This window comes from Falco rusticolus, chromosome 4, assembly GCF_015220075.1.
Source record: "Falco rusticolus isolate bFalRus1 chromosome 4, bFalRus1.pri, whole genome shotgun sequence".
Classification (NCBI taxonomy): Eukaryota; Metazoa; Chordata; class Aves; order Falconiformes; family Falconidae; genus Falco; species Falco rusticolus.
Window position 1 is genome coordinate 97014262 of NC_051190.1, and position 20135 is coordinate 97034396.

Here is a 20135-nt window from a genome sequence, read left to right on the forward strand (position 1 = left end):
AGCCTTTTAGTGTCCTGGGCCACTCAGTTAATAAATACTGTACTGGACCAAATTAGAGATAGGCAACTAATAGAAAAGTGAGCGAAGTTTGGGTTCGGCTTCTCAAAAATACTTCATTCAGCCTCCAGAGTTCAATTCTGATAAGCTCAGCCAGGAAAGGGCTAACTGGCTGAAGCGTTAGGGAGCAATAAAAAGCTCTGTTCATAACAAGCCCTTTGTACGATACAGGCAGCTTTGTTTTGGTGTGGGGCACAGATGACGCTGCAAAATGGTGGGAATAGTTTTCAGAAGAATTCAAGACTGAACAGTCAAATTCTTTGCTTGGGAGATGACTCCGATTTATGCCAAAACCCCTTTAAAGTGGTAGGATATAGGATATAGCTTTACTTGTAGTTTGGATTGAATTTTGGGGAGGCAAGTCAAGGAGCAGAGGCAAAAGAGTTCTTATTTCATGGGAATGTAGTCCTCTAGAAATGCTGCCTGCAAAGAGGCTCTCTCCCTTTCTGGTCACACACCTGCTGCTTTGCTGAGCAATACAGGTATCGAAGGTCCTGCTACACTTCCCCATCTGTCTCTGGCCTTTGAACAAAGCTTCAAGTCACAACATGCATTAAAAGCAGAATAAATGCCACACAATAAAGTGTTCAAATGATACATCTGAGTGACCGTAAAAGCAGTGTCATCATCTTTCACCTATTAAGACCCAGGAGGTTTCAAAACATACCCTGAAGAATGTTACTTCTAGCTCTCCCCTACCAGATCAGTGCTTGCCCTTCATCCTCTGAACCACTGAGGTAACAGCAAGTAAGATAAATCTGGTTTGTTTTGTCCATAGGATAATTACATGAGTATTAGGTGAGGCATGCAGAAAATATCTATTGTATTTAATGGTTTGTAAAATGTTTAGATCCAGAAGAGATGGGACAGCTTAGATCATGTTTCTGGATGACCTGGGCACCATTTTGCAGCCTCCACTGGGACAACAGCTCAGTTGCTGGTTGCATAATTCATTTTTATCCTGCCCAGTTGCATGCAAAGGTTAAAAAAGATATATTTAGTCTCCTTCTCTGTTCCCACCTCTGGCCCACACAAACCCCGTCTCTTATTCAACCTGTCATTGTTAGCAGTATTATCCAGGTCTCCTGAAAAGAGACAGCAATGAAAAAAATTATGGTAATTTAATTCAGAATGATCTTTCCTTTGTAGTTTGCACATTACTTTTGCAGATACATCTATTAATAACCTGTAGGAATCAGCTTCTATTTACGTAGCACTTTTCTTCCCAAAGGGTCTCTGAGTGCTTTGCTAACCTCAGGAATCATTTCATTCTTTCCTGACAAGTAAAGTTCAGCTTCACCTTTATGGCAAACTTCAGGCAAAGGATGGGGAGAGAGGAATACTGAGCCTACCCACTCTGCAGAGCCTCCAGCTCCCAAAGTGGGCTGCAAGTGTCCAGCAGCCCTGCTTCCCCGGGCAGGTATTGTCACTCCAGTCCCTGAGGCTCTGGAAGCCCTTCTCTCCTTGCCTCCCCTCTGGCTGCGCAGAAGGAGCTCCAGCAACCAAGGAGGTTCACATGGTTCCTGTGGGGTGATGCTCCTAGTTCCCACTCCATCAACACTTAGCTCATCTCGAGCAATGTCTATGGTGTTAAATGAATTATTTATTCAATTTAATTGAGAAATACTGGAAGCCTCTGGGAATGCTGGGGACAGAAATCCTGCATGACTGTTACTGTTATTTCTCTATGGGTTTTTTTTGACTACGGGGGCACCTACAGGCACCACCATGACTGCTGCTCACTGCGCTAGGTGCTGTAGTGGTATCCACTGATTTGCAACTCAGTGTTATCCAGTTAAAGGATAAAAGGCAATAGGCATACACTGAAATACAGGAAATTCCATTTAAATATGGGTGGTCAAATACTGGCATAGGTTGCCCAGAGAGGTTGTAGAGTCTCCGTACTTGGAGATATTCAAAACCTGACCAGACATGGCCCTGAACAACCTGCTCTAGTTGAGTCAGATTCAAGAGGAGGGTTGGACAAATGGTCCCTTCTAACTCAAACTATTCTGTGCTTCTGTACACTTGCACAGAAAAAAAATGCAGGACATATTCCCAGGCACTTGCAGTCGTAGGTGGAAGTTGGAGGAAGCAGTGGCAGAGCGAAGCACCCTGTTCTGCCCAGTTACCAAGTGGGTCGATCAAAGAATTCGGATTCCCTTCAGGGCCTGTTCTGATGGCCCATCTGCTAGACCATGCTGGGGACAGAATATGGAGGGCCCGGAATTGCCTCCCGTTCAGAGCTCAGTTACAATGGGTTTCACATTGCTCAGTGCATGCCTGGGTCTGGCTTTTATGTAAAACTCGTTGGGAAAATGAAAGAAGTTTTCCTGTGAATATAATAGTACCTCTACAATATACAGAAAGATGTGTGTATATGTACATATGCGGTCATCCTGCCTCAGGTATGGGCTTTCAACTCTCGGAATAGTTTTGTGGACTACCTATATATAAGAGCACTGCCAAAGTTATAATCTGCAAGTTTTTCTAGTGCCTTTTGTTAACTTCTTTGCAGCGAGCTGAATGGATCCTGGTGCAGTAATGCTGCACATATACCACTTATACAAACAATGACTGTCTTCAGTGGCAAGCTCCTGGAGCTGTTCATTCAGTGCCAACAGTCCCTGAATGTCTCAGGGACAAATATTTTCTGTGGAGCGAATACTTTTTCAGTGGCTTTGAATTCAAAAGCAGTTTCTAGTAGCTGAAAAACCTGACACAAAAAAAATACTACTAAAATAATGAAAACACCATTATTTCAGCAGGTGCCTGGCTGTATTGCAATCAAATTTATAGTCTCAAGCCTCTTCATTCTCATGTGTCTTAACTAGAAATAACTCTGTCAAAATCAACAGGATGACATTGATGTAAACCCTGTATTCAGAGGAAAACCTGGTCTTTTGAATGAATTGGTTTAGCACTCATATCCATACCACTTTGCAGCCCTGGCACATGGGAAACGGTATATTAGGAGGGCTAGAAGAATCTGACGAACTGTGAGTGACCAGAAGTAAAATCTATACAAAGGATTTTTCTAACAACACTAATAATCAGAGCAGTTTTAGGTGTGTAAAAGAGCCAAAGACCTGGTCTGCAAAGCTGGCATCAAATGTAGCTTTGCTGAGATCAAACCATTCCGTGACAGCTTGCCACTTTCCAGTTCAGTTTTCCATGATGTAACCCTGTCACCCTCTTAGTTTTGTTGTGAACTTGTGGAAACGCTTAGTTGAATAAAATACAACATGCTTTTGATATTATTGCTTGATATTGGCTTTTGTATGTATTCTCTTCCATATTGTGTATTAAATAATATTAGATAATATATAAACATAATATTGCAGATATGTGACATTCGAGACATTAATATGATGAAAAGTCTGAGCAAAATTAATCAAGATAGTATGGTGGGCACAAAGTGGGTTTTGATATTGGCATGCTAGTAGTAAGCCAACTCTTTAAAATCCATACAATAGTAGCTTGGAAACAAATTTTAATTTCCTGAGGAATTTCACTTTTCAGAATGATTTATATTCATTTATTTGATGTCAGAATTGCCTGTGGAAGAGGCATCAGTCCAAACAAGTTCTGATTATAGTAAATGAGAATTTTCACAGAAGAAGCTCCATAGCCTTGAAACTCTTTTTGGACTTTGCCTTTGAAGGTGCCATTTTCAAGCATACTTCAAGCTCCTCTTCTCCATAGTGGCAAAAGAAATCCCAGTTGTGCTCTCATGTCAAATTTCCTTCCAGTAGAAAGGACTGTCACAAGGCCTTCTGCATCAGTTAAACCTCAGATTCAAGTTATGTGGACAATTTTGCTTAAATGATATAATTTGATTTCACTGCTGGGGAAATCTTTATAGCACATCATGTCGGTGTTTGATGCTAAGGACACTATTCTGAATAAGAAAATAATGCTAAATAATTAACCATATTCATCTTCACTAATCAGCAGAGCCTCAGTGAGTCCTGTATATTAAACTAATTCTTGTTCCTTATGTGTGTGCTCAGGAGTATAAAATTATGGAACAAAAATAGCATCAGCATTTGTAAGATCTCTGGAGAAAACCAGCTACCAGTGTACTTGACAACAGGGAGAACAGCTGGAGAGTCTAATACCCACCTCCTCCAACCACATCAAAAACAAAAATTCTGGCAGACTGCCTAAGGCTTATGCGCCATACTTCTTCCTGATTTTGTCCCTTTAACATGATTTTCTCTGTAAGGCACAAATATCTTGATTTTTTTTTCTTTTTTTGGTTAACATGTGGCACTAAGGTCTGTATTTCCTCTTAGGCAACTGCCATTTTAACAAGCAACTACCTTCACTCCACATCTCTGCAGCTTCCCTCTTATCACCGCTGACATACCAAATCTGTGTTCCTATTTGTAGGCTAGAAGCAGGGAGAATAGAAGTGAGATAAAAATGTCGCTGAACTGAAACTGTGCTCCTTGTCTCCTGGGACCAGCCATCCAGTATGTCCATTTAACCGCAGTTGCTAGCAGAAAGTGAAAATAAACTATACTGGTCATTCTAAATAGTGACAGACATCTAACTTGGAGTCCCAGTTGCACTGTTTCAGAACTGGTAGGTATAAATCATGGAAGAGGAGGACTGGGAGTACCAGTTCAGGTACTGCAGGCAGAAAATCCAGGCTGCCTGGGGAAAGGTCTGTAACCTCTAAGCATGTGAATCAAGGTCCAGCCTTCTGAGCAAGGATTTCACTTCAGCATACCAGAAACCAAAAACTGTACAGGGATGATAACAGAAGGGAGTAGAAAACAGAGATGGAAGTCCAAGACTAATGGTGTTTTTTTTTAAAGTTATGTTCTTATATTGTATATATTACATGGCTCTGCACATAAAACTTAAGGCTCCGACATCCGTTCAAAGGTACCTCAAAAGCCATGACCGGTGGATTAGCATCTATCACTCTGTAGCACAGAGAAGCCATCTGTTCAACTGTAGGCAGCAATATGCCTATTGGCAGACATCAGTGTCAAGAGACAAAAATCAAAATCAAACGGCAAAAGCATGAACAAAAGTTAATGGAAAGGAAATTGAAGACCTTCTAAAACAGCATATTCAGGTGATCCTGAGCCGGATTTTTGAGTAAACTGCTTCCCTGTGCTGAGAGAGGAAGATACTCCTTTCTCTTCTGCCATTGTACTTATACCTATTCAGCAAAGTTGGGAAAGCAAATTCTGATCTAACCTCCTGCTTGCAGACACTACTGATCTGCAATGAGGAAGAAAATGCAGCCACTGAGTATTTTATGGCAGGGATTAAAGCTAATTCAATATTCAGGTATGCAGACAATACAATAGAAATAATATTCTCATAAGGCATTAGGCTAATTAAAGTATTGTAAACTCTCTACCAGATTATCCTCTTTACTTTAGTGGTCCACTGTCATTGCACATAGAAATCCCATAGAGACTAATTAAATTTTCCTGACTTGCAATAAGAATATAGGGGATTATTTTTAAATCCTATTTTTACCTTTATCGTTTTACCCAGCTACAATGGTCAAGATGTGACCAAAAGCACAAACACGCCTATGTCACCTTCTCACAACTGAGTCTTCCTCTAGGGTTTGGGATGTGTATATCAGAGCCTGGAAACCAAGGGACCATGGCATTTCTACCAGCAGTTTGTCAGCTGCAGCAGGATCAGTCTGGATAGACCATAGCGTATGGGTATAGATGAGAATTGAAACAATGGCTTCATTCATGGCTAGAACTCGAGAAGAGGAGCCTGAACACGGTTATGACAGATTACCACCCACCAGTCTTCCTGAGAAGATAAAAAGGCAATTGTCAGCTCCGGTGCTTTACAGTGACATAGCAAAAAGGGCCAAGGGTAATTGCAAGGATGTGGGTGACAGTTTCACATATAATATTAGAAATGGTAGCATTTGATGTCATGGTTTGAGCAAGAAATCCCACAGACTAATTTAAGATACACATTTTAGGGCTGATGTGTGTCCCTCTAATTTGCAGAATCAGGCCAAGTTGTAGTAAAAAACCAGGCAGACCTTCTAAACCTGGTCAGTTTAGTGAAGAACCAGGCACGTAACGTCAGAGGCTATATTCCCTACTTCTTTTGTGATTATTAGTTCATGGAAAGAGTAGGCAATGCTGAGTGACTATTGATCTCTTAGAGAGCAAGCTGTTTGTACTGCATGTATTTTCTAAGCATGTCCTGCTTCAGAACATTGGCAGCATTTGCATGAAAATAGAAAATCTTTGTTTCTGAAGAGCCTGCGTTCCTCTGCTGCTTGTTCAACGCATCCGATTTGAAGGCTGAAACATGCATTTGTTCTTGTGCACCCCCGCATCAAGGACTCAGTTCTTGGTATCATACAGAATAGCATTTATGAGTGCAATGGTCCTGCTGAAAGCAATCAATTGCCTTGTTCATGTGCTGACTTTACCGGATTAGAACTAGAGTGCTTTACAAGTTAGGAATTGAAGCTCTGACTCCTTTGACTTTCATGAAACTACTCTGGCTTGCAAAGGTATAACAGGGATGTCTGAGCACTGGTCTTGGGGTTTGAGTGCCTAATTATGGCTCAGACAATTCTTGCGATGTCATACTGACTGTGGCCATTGCTGGGAAAATAAGTATTGTGAACTAGTGAGTTTCTTAGAAACAAAGAACATTTTCCTTTTAAATTTGGTTCCTGTCTAACCCAGAAACAGCTGACAGTTTTTTTGAATCTGCCAGATGAAACTCAGACTGTCTGCTGTTTTGCAAATAATTATGATGCTGGACTGATGAGTGGAATGGGAAATGTAACTACTTTTCTCTTCGATACCTTAGGACTGCTTCCCAGCTAAAGGAATGTGTGGGCATCAGGCTAGCTGTGTCTGCTTGGGTGACTCAGCCCCTCTCACTGGCATTGACACTTCTGGAAAGAGTTAATGGGGTTCTGCTGACTCTTGGAGGCAGATGAACCTCTTTTCCCATTTTGATACACAGCAAAAGTGTCTCACTGGAGAAGGGGCAGTAGGCAAGGGTTCCCATACAGGGCCATCCTTATGACTAGTATGCAGACCACCGCAAGTGGTACCTGAGTGCTGCTTGAGAATTCAAGGGTCTCTGCTTCTGCGCACCGACAGCTACAGCAGCTCTGGGAGCCCCAATCTAAGGTGTTGATGCAGAGTCCTCAGGCAGGGAGAAGTTTAGTTTTTACTGCTTACTTTACTGATGATGTTGATACTGCTGTGTTTTAAATGTCACCAATTTGTTTCATACAGCATCTCCCAAGTTTCACAATTTGTCTCGGCTCGCTCTGCCAAAAGTCCTAGCCAAGGCCTGTGCCTCTTCCCTATTGTAATCTCACCTCTGGCTACAGCACCTGGAACTGTCTCAAGTTCATTCATTTGGGCACATCACTGAGTTTTTCACAGTTCTCTGTCATTTTTCCTCTTCCGCTCCCCAAATGCAAACCCCTTGTCCTCACTTTCAAAGCCCTTCACAATTCAGTCCTGCCTCATACCAGTCCTGGAATTTGTTATCCTTTCACCTGCCCTGGCTTGGTCGATTGCAGCCCCTGTTTTTGCTTCTCAGTTCTACACTACCCTTTTTGATTGGGGTCAAAAACCTGCAGTGAAACCATTAAAGTCCCTGCTGTGGGCTCCTTTACAACGTCTCTGTCATGTATCACATAGCACTGAAGCACCAGCTAATAACAGCAAGGTAGAGGATGGTCAGGGCTGCATGTTGGCTGAGGAGCTGCGCAGAGGATCCTTATCACGCCCTCTCCTTTGAACTCTGATTCTCATCCATTTGTCTGCTGAAAAAGTTCTTTAGGATACAGACTGTCATCGCCAATGTCTTGTATTTGTGTGTCTTCTGTGTGTTATGGTAAAACAACTCTCAAATAACCTGTGAACTAGCTTGTGTTCCTCTCCTGTGGAACAGTATTGCTTCACAGTCCAGATGTCTTGCAACTTGCTAGGGAAGCAGGATTTTATATTTTATAGCTGGGTTTTAAAGCCACAGAGAGACTGAGGCCACACTGGAAGCTCATGGGAGTGCCCAACCCACGTCTGCTTAGTGCAGACTAATACCAGACTTCGGCAACTGTCTCTCTTTCCTGTACAGAGATAAATAACAGTAAAGGCAAGCCCTAGGGCCATGTTCAGAACAGGCTGGGAAACACACTCAAGGTGTTTGCAGAACTAAATGCTTTCCAGGGAGCTATTTTTCAATGTATTGTTGCAGTAAATGTTTAGATTTTCCAAAGACAAACTCATGAAAGAGTCGTGAAGTTATGCTATTTTATGTACAAGTATTTTGCAGAACAATTTAATATGTAATCACACAAAATAGTTTCACATTCCTAGTACCTCCACAGCATCACCATGAAACAACTGCTGTTTCAGCTGACATCTCGTTTCCTTCAAAAATGGCTGTGACACGTCAGGGCTTGCCCAGAACCCCATGGATCAATCGAGATGTTCAGAACATCTGTGCTTCACAAACACACAAAGTTTGACACCTGGTCAAACCCACGCTACAATGGCCTTTAGCAATCTGGTGGAAAGTAGGTCCAAGTCCTGCAATGTGTGTGTTCTGGGGAGAATAAAGGTGTAATATTGCCCTTTAACCCTTTCTGAGGTTTCTTACATGACTCGGATTGCTGGTCTCTCAATTTGGATTCATCATCCACATAACAGATCCTAAAACTCCCAGTGTCAGCAAAGCTCCATCACTGGGTAAGTCTACCGGTGAAATAAATGAGGCAAAATAGGTTACAGTTATAGTCAGGTTCCTGGCCAATAAAACATAAAATAAGCAAGCAGGCAGTTACAAGACAAAATAAATGTAGCCCAGGGCTGAATCTTGCCTAAGCTTTAGAAGTTCGGTTGAGAGAAAGTCTCACATGAGTGAGGGTCTTATTCAACATGCAAATGGGAACCCAGGCAAGAGCCTTCCTAGAACACTGCTTCAGGTCAAAACCCACCTTAAAAACTTCATTGTGTAAATGGAATACATGAAAGTACTGCATTTATCACTCTTCGTAGGCTAACTAGAGCTAACCAACCTGTATTATATTTTTTTGTGTTTTCCAATTTCCTCAAGCCAGTCTGGTCTTGTTCTTATATTACCTTCCGCTGTGGAGGCGCAAAGTTTCTTCTTTGGAGTACTTCTCTCTTACACCCATTCCCACAGATTCTTCCTTTCCTGTTGTTTCTTTTTGATCTTTGTCTAAAAGCCTCAACCTATATAAAGCACGCTATAAAAAAAAAAGCTCTGAAAGTTTATTAATACATTCCCTTTAGCATTCTCTGCATATATTTCACAGTTAACTTTAGATTTGAAGCAGTCTTTTTAGTCTGTGCTAGTACAACACACAGTCTGACTAGTGCAGTTCTGGACATGAGCTCCTAAGCACACCTCAAAGATGCCAGAGCCCTCGTCCTGCAGGCCCTCTATCTCACTGATCCCATCTGACGCTCTGAACTGACGTTTTCCTGATTGCTAGCAATCTTATTTGCAGCTAGATTAGACCTTGTAGTAACTGCCATGGGTAACTCTCCTTGAGTACGTCTTTTGGATTGCTGTGGCAGCTGCTTTCTCTTGGTCCACGCTCCACCAGCGGTGTGGTTTGCAGCCCAGAGGAGCTTCACCAGAGCCCACCTCGATATACAGTGGCTGAACAGCTCGAGCCTGGCCCTCACTGCTCGAACCCTCTCGCCTTCCCTGCTGCCTTCCCTCACTCCCTCAGTGACACAGGAACAGCTTGTTGCAGGAGTGCGTGGCGATCATAAGGGGTTAAAGACTGGGCTGAAAATGTTTATGATATTTTAATGAAAAAGGGATGTATATCAAAGGTACTCTAAAATAGCAGTCATCTGCCCCAGCTCTTTGACATGGGTCATTCTGTAGCTTCAGGGACATCCTGTTCTTGGCAGGGACTGAGGAGGTCCTGTCCTGGAGGACTGAGGGGAGCCTGTGCTGACGGGACTTTTTTTTCAGTTTTTCTTTTTATGCAAGCATGTAAAAAACATGGGGGTTGGAACTAGAGAATTTTTAAGGTCTCTTCCAACACAAACCATTCTATGATTCTACAATCTGTTTGAATAACTGAGAGGGTGGTGTGGAAGCAGTATCTGTTGCTGATAGAAATGCATGTGAAATGATGAGCTTAGTGTCTTTGCTGAGATAGGTGTGTTGACTTCTTTGGAGAGATTATGCCTTTGTTCTCAGTCTGCTTGCCAGCCAGCTGTTCCCTTTGTCTGGGCTTCTGATATTCGTGTAAAAGAGCGGTACAAACCCCTGGCTTGTTCTGTGCAGTGCATGATCTCTGTTCTCTGCAGATAAATCTTTCTGAGATGATGCAGCAGTAGCAAGCCGCTTAGTCCAGCCAGCTTCTGTTATCCGTTTCAGAAGCTTCAGTGGCCTTTAAGTGTTTCATCACAAATAATTTCTGACAAATCTGCAAGAATACCAAGCAAGAGGGAGGAGTGTAAAGGTTCTGATCACTGTGCTTACAATCAAAGCAACGTGTCAGTGGGCAGTATGAAACATCCCTTAGCTTCTTCCTCAACCAGCAAACCACTGATTGTTGATGACTCTTCAAAGAGCATATTTTAAAGCCATCATACGATCAGCTCACTTCCTTACATTACTCTAAGATTCTCCCACCACATCAGCTGTGAAACGATTAGCCAACCAAGCCTTTTAAGTTGTATCACAGAAACATTTTTCCTCACCTGGGAATAAGCATCGCTCCCAGAACAATCCCCAGGATGATTGGATCCTACCCCTTTCACAGAACTGAAACTGCTCTTTTCTGAGAGGACTCTGGTACCGACTTCTTTCTCCTGACCCTGCCTCCTTCTTCAGCTGTTGACTGCGAAATTCTCCTTATTTACCTGGCACTTTTACAGAGATCAGCATCGCTATACTTACTTACTCCTAACATCTTTTTTCCTGCAATTGACAGTAGGTGTCTTTCCACAGAAAAGTATCTCTGTGATGTTATAGCTGGGTATCCAACCCTTCGCTCTGCTACTTTCCCATCTGCTCTCCCACATGCAACTCCTTTCAGAAATGACAACCTCAAAAGCACATCCTCTGTCAAGAAAAGTTCCACAGATATTCTCTTCCCTCAGTGCAGATCAACATAGGTTTGCTGAATTGAGAAACACTGGCTGAGGATCACAAGCTTTTGACTTGAATGCAATTACAGATTTCCTTCTGGAATCTCTCTGTATCTGCTTAGGGTCAGTTCCCACTAGCTGCCATGAGACTTCAGGCTCTAAAACAGAGCCCTCATGAGAAGCAACTTCACTGACACTTGGGCACAAATACTTATTCACAATTTCATCTTACTTGAAGTATTTCACAAGCAGTACCTGAATAAAAATGTTTAGTTAAAATGTCATTAGAACAGCTCTCAAAGATTCTGATTGTCCTTTACCATTAGTCTTAATCCTCGCAACAGCTCTGCGGTCTCTCATGAAACTCCTACTGTCTTGTTACCTCATTATTCCCTTCTCAAATTTTATCATTATAGCCCACTTCACACCTCCTCTACCACACTGACAAATGCTACTGTGACCTACGGTGCATATTATAGTTCTAGTTATAGCTATAGAATCAAACCTGCAAAATCCACACCCTGATCTGCCTGTGGCTTGTAGGTCACCTTTGGCTAGCCCCTGATTTCTTTATGCTTCAGCCTCCCCACCCATGAAACTGCTTTGTTCTTTGAGATTATAGCTGAAAATCACAGAACAGAGCTATATGTTAATACCATTTATAAAGAGTTTTCAAGTCTGCTGCAACCTCTTTGAACAACCGAATCCATGCAGAGATTAATTACATCTGCTACACCTAGAAATGAAGTTATCTGTAAAGAGCCCTGCTGGACAGTGGCTATCAACCAACAATCTAACATACTTCCTGCTTCTTCTACCCACTGGCTCAATTATTCCTTGATGAAGATAAATAGATATGAGACACCCATGCGTCTCCAACCTGAAATAAATTGTCCGCTTTTAGTTCTTTGCTATGGTAGTCTAAATGACACTAAATGCATTTAACCTTCCTGTGCCAGGTTACCTGTCCTTGCAGGAAAAGAAACTGAGCTGAACTCTCCCTCCCCAAACTTCTTCGCAGTGCCCCTGACTGCATTCTGCTGAGTGCTGGGAGTTGAGACCAGAAGAACTGAAGCTCTGCCTGAGAACATTTGCCACCCACATACTGCAACAGTGTTCAGGAGCTAAATCTTATTTATGAGGTTTAGTTTCATTTCCAGTCCTTTGTGCCAAAACCCCAATGCAATGTAATTTGCGCACATGAGTGGTCGCACAGTTTTGGCATTATTTGCCACACGCTAGCCCTCTCTTAATCTGTTTGGGGTCTATGGACATACTACAACAGAAGAACTTGCAGCCACACAAATGCATGGGACTGTGCATATGACAAAGGACATCAGGAGATGCATGTAGAGACACACTGAAGGGACAATAAAAGTGTCAGAGGACTCTTAAATTAGAGACTGAAATAGCACTGAAAAAATGTATTAACTGTATTGGAAGATCTGAGCAAAAACCCAGAACTGGAACCAGGCAGCTTGCTTCGACTGCTTCATCTGGCATGTTCCTCTGTAATAAGCCAAACTAAAACCCCCACCAGACTATAGGCATCTGGGAGACAATATCCTTTGGGCTAATTTGGGACAAGACATGAGTCCACCTTGGTGCTCAGGTCTCTTTTGAGTAGAAGGCAAACAACTCTGGGTTTTATCACGACACATTTAGGCAGGGGTTTTGAAAAGAAAACCGATTCACTACCTTCATTCATGTTGAATTACAGGAAACCTGAAATTTACTCTCTACCCTCATTCACTACCCTCACTCATCTGAAAGACTTGAGAGTGGTATTACAGTAACTCACTCGCAAAGTGAGAACGTGCCCATGTGTTGCTTTGACGTGGGACCATGTCTGACACGGAACCAATGCCAGCTTCAAAGGAGCGAGCACCTTACAGAGTTCCGTTCTATCATTTACATAAATAGTCCCATATATATTTGGGAAAGCCTACTTTTTGTACTTGTGTCTCCCTTTTGTGCCTGTATTTGTCAAAAAAAGGGCTGCGAAGGCAAAGAACAGTCTCGGTTCTGGATGCTTGCCAGGAAAAAGTAACTATCCCACCTACTGCCCAAGGTAAAGGCTAAGGAATGTTCAGTCGTTTGTGTCGCCCAGTTCTGTCCCTCTTCGAGGGCTCCAAGTGTCAAACTGCAACACGGCGAGCCTCAGCCAGCGCCGAGAGTAATACTCGGAGCCTGCACGGGGTTGTGAGACGAGCTGGAGCACCTAGATCGATTACAAAGCACCACGCTTATAAAGCAGCCTTTCGGAAAACGCAGCCAAGCCTCGCAGCTGCCACGCTCGGTAGCTTCGTGCTCCCCGTAAGAGGCTTCCGCGCTTAAGCCCCAGCGTTAGGGGCTGCCCGCGCCCGGCCGTGGGGGTCCGTGGGACCCCTGCGCCCCCCAGGCTGTGCGCGCCCGGCCGCGGGAGCGGGCGCCGGGCCGGGGTCCGGCCGGGCAGCGCACCGCGGGGGGTCCAGCCCGACGGCTCGCGCCCTCTCCTCCGCCTCTCCGCCGTCCCGTTCCCTCCCTGCGAAGTCGAAATGCCGGCGTGTGCGGCCGCTCCCCGGGCGCCCTTGCCCGGCTGCCCCCGCCCCCGCCCGAGGCGGAGCGCGCAGCCCGCACCGGCCCCCTCCCCACTCCCCTGCCCGCCCGCCGAGCGCGGTACGGGCGCCGGCAGCCCCGCGGGCGCGGCGGCGGAGCAGGGAGGCTTCGGCTCTGCGCTCCGGGGGGGAGCGGGTGTCGGCACGCGAGAGCGGGGCCCGCCGCAGGGGACGGGGGGCGCCTGCGCCGGCCGGTGCCCCCGGGGAGGGGCTGCCCCGCCGCGGCGGCGGCACCTCGGGGCGCGGCAGCGGGGCCGGGCGCACGGCTCCTCCCGCCGGGGCGCTGCCGGGCCGGGCCGGGCCGGGCCGGGGGCGGAGGAGGCGGGGAAGGGGGGAGCCGCTGCCGTCACCGAGGCTCCCGGCTCGCTCGCCTCGCCGCCGCGGCAGCCCCAGCCCCGCTCCCACCCCCTCGCCTGCCCCCACCCTCTCTCCCTTTCTCTCGCTCTCGGCGAGAGCAGTGTGCCTCCCTTCCCAGATGGCAGCCGGCAGCGCCATGCAGCCTCCCGTTCCTCCTCCTCCTCCTCTCCGGCTCTAAGTTAATGCCATGCTGCCGCTGCTCCTCCCGGCACTGCTGGCCGCCTGCCTGCCGCCCTGCCAGGGCTGGAGCCCCTCGGCGGCTGCCGGCGGGCAGGACGAGCAGGAGCAAGAGCTCTTCTTGCCGCCTGTCAACTCCTCCTCCCGCTCCCTGGCCAGCCTCGAGATGGACCTCGACGGGGCAGCAAGCAAGGAGGACGGCAGCACCGCCAGCCCGGGCACGCCGGCTGCCCCTGGCCAGGAGCCTTTCCCTTCCGCTCCCACCTCCTCCGGGCAGCAGCAGCAGCAGCAGCAGCGTCCCCAGCCGCAGGGGCAGCCGCAGCCCGCCGAGGACCCGCACTGCAATATCAGCGTGCAGCGGCAGATGGTGAGCTCGCTGCTGGTGCGCTGGAGCCGCCCGCTGGGCATCCAGTGCGACCTCCTGCTCTTCTCCACCAACAGCCACGGGCGTGCCTTCTTCTCCGCCGCCTTCCACCGCGTGGGGCCGCCGCTGGTCATCGAGCACCTGGGGCTGGCGGCCGGCGGCGCCCAGCAGGACTTGCGCCTCTGCGTGGGCTGCAGCTGGGTGCGGGGCCGCCGGGTCGGGCGCCTGCGGGGCGCCGCGCCGCAGGCCGCCGCCTCCGCGCTCTCCTACCCGCCGCCGGCGGAGCCCGGCCAGTACTGGCTGCAGGGGGAGCCGCTCAATTTCTGCTGCCTGGATTTCAGCCTGGAGGAGCTGAAGGGCGAGCCGGGCTGGCGGATGAACCGCAAGCCCATCGAGTCCACCTTGGTGGCTTGTTTCATGACTCTGGTCATCATCGTGTGGAGCGTGGCCGCCCTCATCTGGCCGGTGCCCATCATCGCCGGCTTCCTGCCCAACGGCATGGAGCAGCGCCGCAGCACCGCCGCCGCCGCCGCCGCCAAGTAGCCTCTCCCGGTGGCACCCCCCGGTCCCTTCTCCTCGTCGTGCGGGGCGAGGGGCGCGGGCGGCCGCCCCCCGCCGGGCCGGGCTCTGTCGTGGTTCTTGTTCGTGTCACAGGGGCGCGGCGGGCGGGCGCGGGGGGCGCGCGGCCCCTCAGAGCCCGGCCCGCCCTGAGGGGAGCAGCTCCGCCGCGGGCCACCAGGCCTGCGTGCTCGTTTTGTACCTTTAATACCCGTTTTAAACGAACCTTTTAGTAAAAAAGAAAAAAAAAAAGGAAAAAAAGAGAAAGTCCTTCCCCCATCAACGCAGGAAATAGAAGACCTTCCCATTCAACCGCAGTTGTCGTAGTCGGAGTAGCTTTTTTTGTATATGAATACTGTTTGAGTGGGGTTTTTTCTTTATTTACAGAAAGGGAAGTGTCGTTTTGGCAGGATGGCAAACTGAAGCAGTATATATATTGTTATTGCTGAAGCTGAACTTTAACGAATCTTTTACACTGTATTTCCCAGTTGAGATAGTGTGTATTTATTATTGTAGCTCGGCGTTACTTGGCTTTTAATACAGAGGTTTTCCTTCTGGAGCCACCGTATCCTTTTGTCGGTCTGTTTCTGCCAGGGTGGAACGGAGGGCTTGGCAGGCCTCCCCGCCTGCAAACCCACCGCCAAGCTCCTCTTTCCCCGCGGGATGGTGTTACCAGGGCTCTTGGTAGAAAAAAGGGGAATACCAAACCCTTTCTGAATGGTGCTTGCCCTGTCCGTACAGCGATTTGGGTCTATGTACCTGCAGCACCAAGGTTGGGTGGGATGGGATGGGGAACGTGTCCGTGCCAGAGATCCTCCAAGCTGATTTACTCCGCACAGCTCCACAGACTGTGGCTTTCTCCTCTGAGGTTGGGTTGGTTTGGTCCTGGGAAGATGAGGCCTGCTCTTTGAGACATGTTAAAAGCAAGTCTGTTGACTTCCACTGAGTGCATTCCTCCAAAACAGCTCGGATGCAGTGTATTTGTTGGAGGCATGGTAATACCATACCTCTTGTTTCACTTACCAGTCCACAGGATTGCTCCCAGAAAGCCTGTGGGGTGGAGAGAAGGCAGGAGCTGCTGGTCCAGAACTAGATGACGGCTGCTGTTGTGCGAGCATGCAGAGAAGAAAGATTTGCAAGATTTCTTCTTTCTTGTTCGAGCAAACAGTTGCATAGCCTGAAGTATCGCTTGTTGTATACTTCCAGCTGTTTAACTTTGTAAGAAGTTGTTTCATTTGCCTTAGACATAGTTAGTCCAGCTGAAGTTTCTGAAACAAAAATGTCAGCTAAGTGGGAAAGATTTGCAATTGGAATTCTCATTCCTTTGTGAACATCAATGTATTTAATTTGTTAGGAACACATGAACTCACCCGGGGTGTAATTTGGTGTTATTTGTAATGTTGTTTTCTTCCCTATGGTTTGGTGGAAATGACTGGATGAAAAGTCTGGAAGGATTAAATTCTTAGGATTCCTATTTTTTTAAATGGAGAACAAAATAAAATAAATGCGTGCTCTGTGTGTGTGCTAACTGGGAAAAAAAATGCAGAGGGGAAAAGATTGAAAAATGGCAGAAATAAATCAAGATTTTAAAATGTTCCATGTTACTGGGCTACCTCTACACCCACTGTTTCGTCTGTTGATCTTAATGGGCATGTCACTTGGGTAAACACTGCAGTAGTGTTAGTTTTCAGAGTAGGGGATCCAGTCACTGTGAGAAATGTTCATTTGACCTGTTGATCCAAAGGGCACCTTCCCCTGTACGCTTAGTTTACAAAGTCCAACTTTTCTTTCCTTGATGTGAAAAACATAGTGTCATGTCTGCTGTGTGCACAGACATGAGATATGCTGGAGAGCAGGTATTTGCCTACAATGCCCTGGGTGACAGAGAAGCCTCTTCAAACTGAAAGGCAAGGCTAGCAAGAGGACATGAAGCTAATGTTAACACCCTCCCAAAAGAGAAATGTTCTACCTACGGAATAAACCTCCAAAGAGTTGCCACTGTAGGAAAGAATTTCCTCTGTTAAATGAAGATGCCCTTAGAGAGTTTCTTCATTTGAATGAGATACATTTAGGCAGGGAGTTAACAACTTTTGTTGGAAGTTTTGCTGGGTTTGTAATGCACGATGCGTAGTACTCACTGTGATCCAGGGAGCCTGTGTTTACAAGGTTGGAAATCTCTTTTTTTGCTTCTCCTAGTTTCACCAGTGGCGTGCTGTTGTTTTTTTCTGAATTGCATCAACAGAACCAAGAAAACGGTGTTACTGGCTGAAACAGGCACCTTCAGTATATTAAAAGTTTATTGTTTGCAGTTCTTGCAGACACCTAGCAGGTGGTACACCAAAACTGGTGCAAAATGGTTTGTGTCATCTATCTTCTACCAATATCAGCTTGTATGCAAACCTTGTGAACAGGCAGTGCGACACTCAGAATACTTTGCTGCTTCACTTAAAAAAACATGATAGGGGAGAGGGATTTGCTTGTAGTTCTTCCATAAATATGCTTGCAAGTGGAGCTACTATTAAAAATCTACCAAAATGTAAAATGTTTAAAGCAACAAGGGATGACATCAAACAAACAAGCAAACAAACCCCAAAGGCAAGTCTTGTCCAGAATATAAAAAACCGTAACATTTTCAGGGAGTACTAATCTCAGGCACCCTGTGCAAAGAGCACTTCTGAGTTGGGGAAGGTGTTTCCTTAGACCACAGTAACCATCGGGGTAAACATTTTCCTTTTGCAGAGAGAGCACAGTCCATGTTTCTGTGCCTTAAAGAGGAACTTAAAGCACAGTGGAGGGCACAGAGATTACTTGATGTACAGGATTTAGCCTGGACCTAACTCCCTGAACCTTCAGGTTTCAGTGAGGTGGCAGCAGCTTTCTCCTGTATGGAACAGAGAATGGAAACACGTTATGCAGACTGTGAGCTTTCTTCAGTCGCTATTACATCTCACATCAATAACGCTGCTCCCATAGCTGTGGCTGCTACTATGATTCTGTCATGGTTTAACCCCGGCCGGCAACCAAGCACCACGCAGCCACTTGCTCACTCCCCCCTCACCCAGAGGGATGGGGAAGAGAATCAGAAAGGAATGTAAAACTTGAGGGTTGAGATAAGAACAATTTAATAATCTAAATAAAATAAAAATATAAGAACAACAGTAATAACAATAATAATAATAATAATAATAATAATAACGATTAGGATGGAACGATGGGGTAAAATTCAAAGAAAGGGAGAAGGAAGGGGAAAAAAACCCAAGTGATGCACAATACAACTGCTCACCACTCGCTGGCCGATGCCCAGCCGGTCCCCGAGCAACGATTCCCCCCCAGCCAACCCTCCAAGTTTCTATACCCAGCATGATGTCCCATGGTATGGAATACCTCTTTGGCTGGTTCAGGTCAGCTGACCTGGCTGTGTCCCTTCCCAGTCTCTTGTGCCCCCCCAGCATTCTGGCTGACAAGGCCCAAGAAACTAAAGTCCTTGACTTGGTATAAACATTACCCAGGAGCAACTAAAAACATCAGTGTGGTTATCAACATTGTTCTCACATCATAGCCAAAACAGCACTTTACTAGCTACTAAGAAGAAAATTAACTCCATCCCAGCTGAAACCAGGACAGACTCTTAAGTAACGGATAATTTTGAATGACAAAAGGTACACACAGCTTTTGCCCACATCCATGGGAATTTCGTCTAAATCAAACCCAGAAGAGTCAAGCCCAGGGCAATGTGCACGATACATCTACACACCAGCTACTTTTACATGCCAACTTTAGACACCAAAGTGTCTATTTATTTTCTTTGTCACTGGCAGTGGAGCTTTGTTGTCTTTTTACTGGGGATGATTCTAAGCCATTTTTATTCATTTGCATTTATTTTTAAAACCAGTTAGTAGCAGGGGCAGCATGAGAGCAGGTTAGTCACCATATATAATCCTTCACATACTCAGGGAGGGCATATATATGCATACACACACATACATCTATACATGAGGACTTACTGTGTAGAACAGAAACTCCAAACAAAAGAGAGAGAAAGGATGGTGAGAAACAAATAATATTGAACAAGTAATAGTTTTCCTTCACTGTTTGTTGGATCATGTTTCCTGGTAAGTTATCCTGACTTTATTTAGGTACATGTGTTTGTTGGAAAGCAAGGGATACCTAGAAACAGGTAGTTTCTTGATTTGCTTTTCATGTAATTCAACTATATTACAGATATATGTATCTATATATATTTTCATTCCAGGAGGCAGAAACTCTCTCCAGAGAGATAGTCAGCGTTAGAAGGTACTAGACTTGTATGCTAGTGTTAGACTGGTACATTTTTTGCTGTATATTCAGACCTCAGAATTGAATCTCTCTCCCTCACATATTTTCTTAGTTATGTTCTTTAGATGTATTAAAGGCAGAAGTAGACAGATGAATATGCAGTTTTAGCATGGACACAGTTTTGCTGTTACTTGGTGCGATATTGATTCCCATAATAAAAATATAGAAATGTAGTCCAGTATAATAATAATTACATCTTATGTAGGCATACTGTGGTTCAATCAGTAATCAAGCGCATTTTTCTATGTCAGGAGGTACGTGGATATTTGGGGCAAAACAGCCATACTTGGATGAATGTGAGAGCTGATACTTATTTAGGGCTTAGTTTGCCAGTGCTTTTGATGATTAATATGACTGCAAGAGCAGTACTATTTGTGCAGTGAATATTACTCAATATGAGTAAGGGCTACTGAACCAGGCCCTAAAAAAAACTAATTAAAAGCCTTAGTTGACTGAGTAAGTATTATTCATCGTGACCTTCTCTTGCTGAATAAAAGTATCTCCAGCGCTGATGTTACGTGATCCCAGGTGCTGAACAAAGGCCCAATGAAATTGAATAGTTAATGGAAG

General features: G+C 45.6%; 1 protein-coding gene across 1 annotated transcript; it reads left to right on the plus strand.

Annotated features, from left to right (window-relative positions):
• The first annotated feature begins 13891 nt into the window (after nt 1-13891).
• Nucleotides 13892-15480, plus strand: TMEM158 (transmembrane protein 158). Its single transcript, XM_037387347.1, has one exon. The coding sequence runs from the start codon at nt 14319-14321 to the stop codon at nt 15213-15215; it is 897 nt and encodes a 298-aa protein (XP_037243244.1). The 5' UTR covers nt 13892-14318; the 3' UTR covers nt 15216-15480.
• Nucleotides 15481-20135: the final 4655 nt, after the last annotated feature.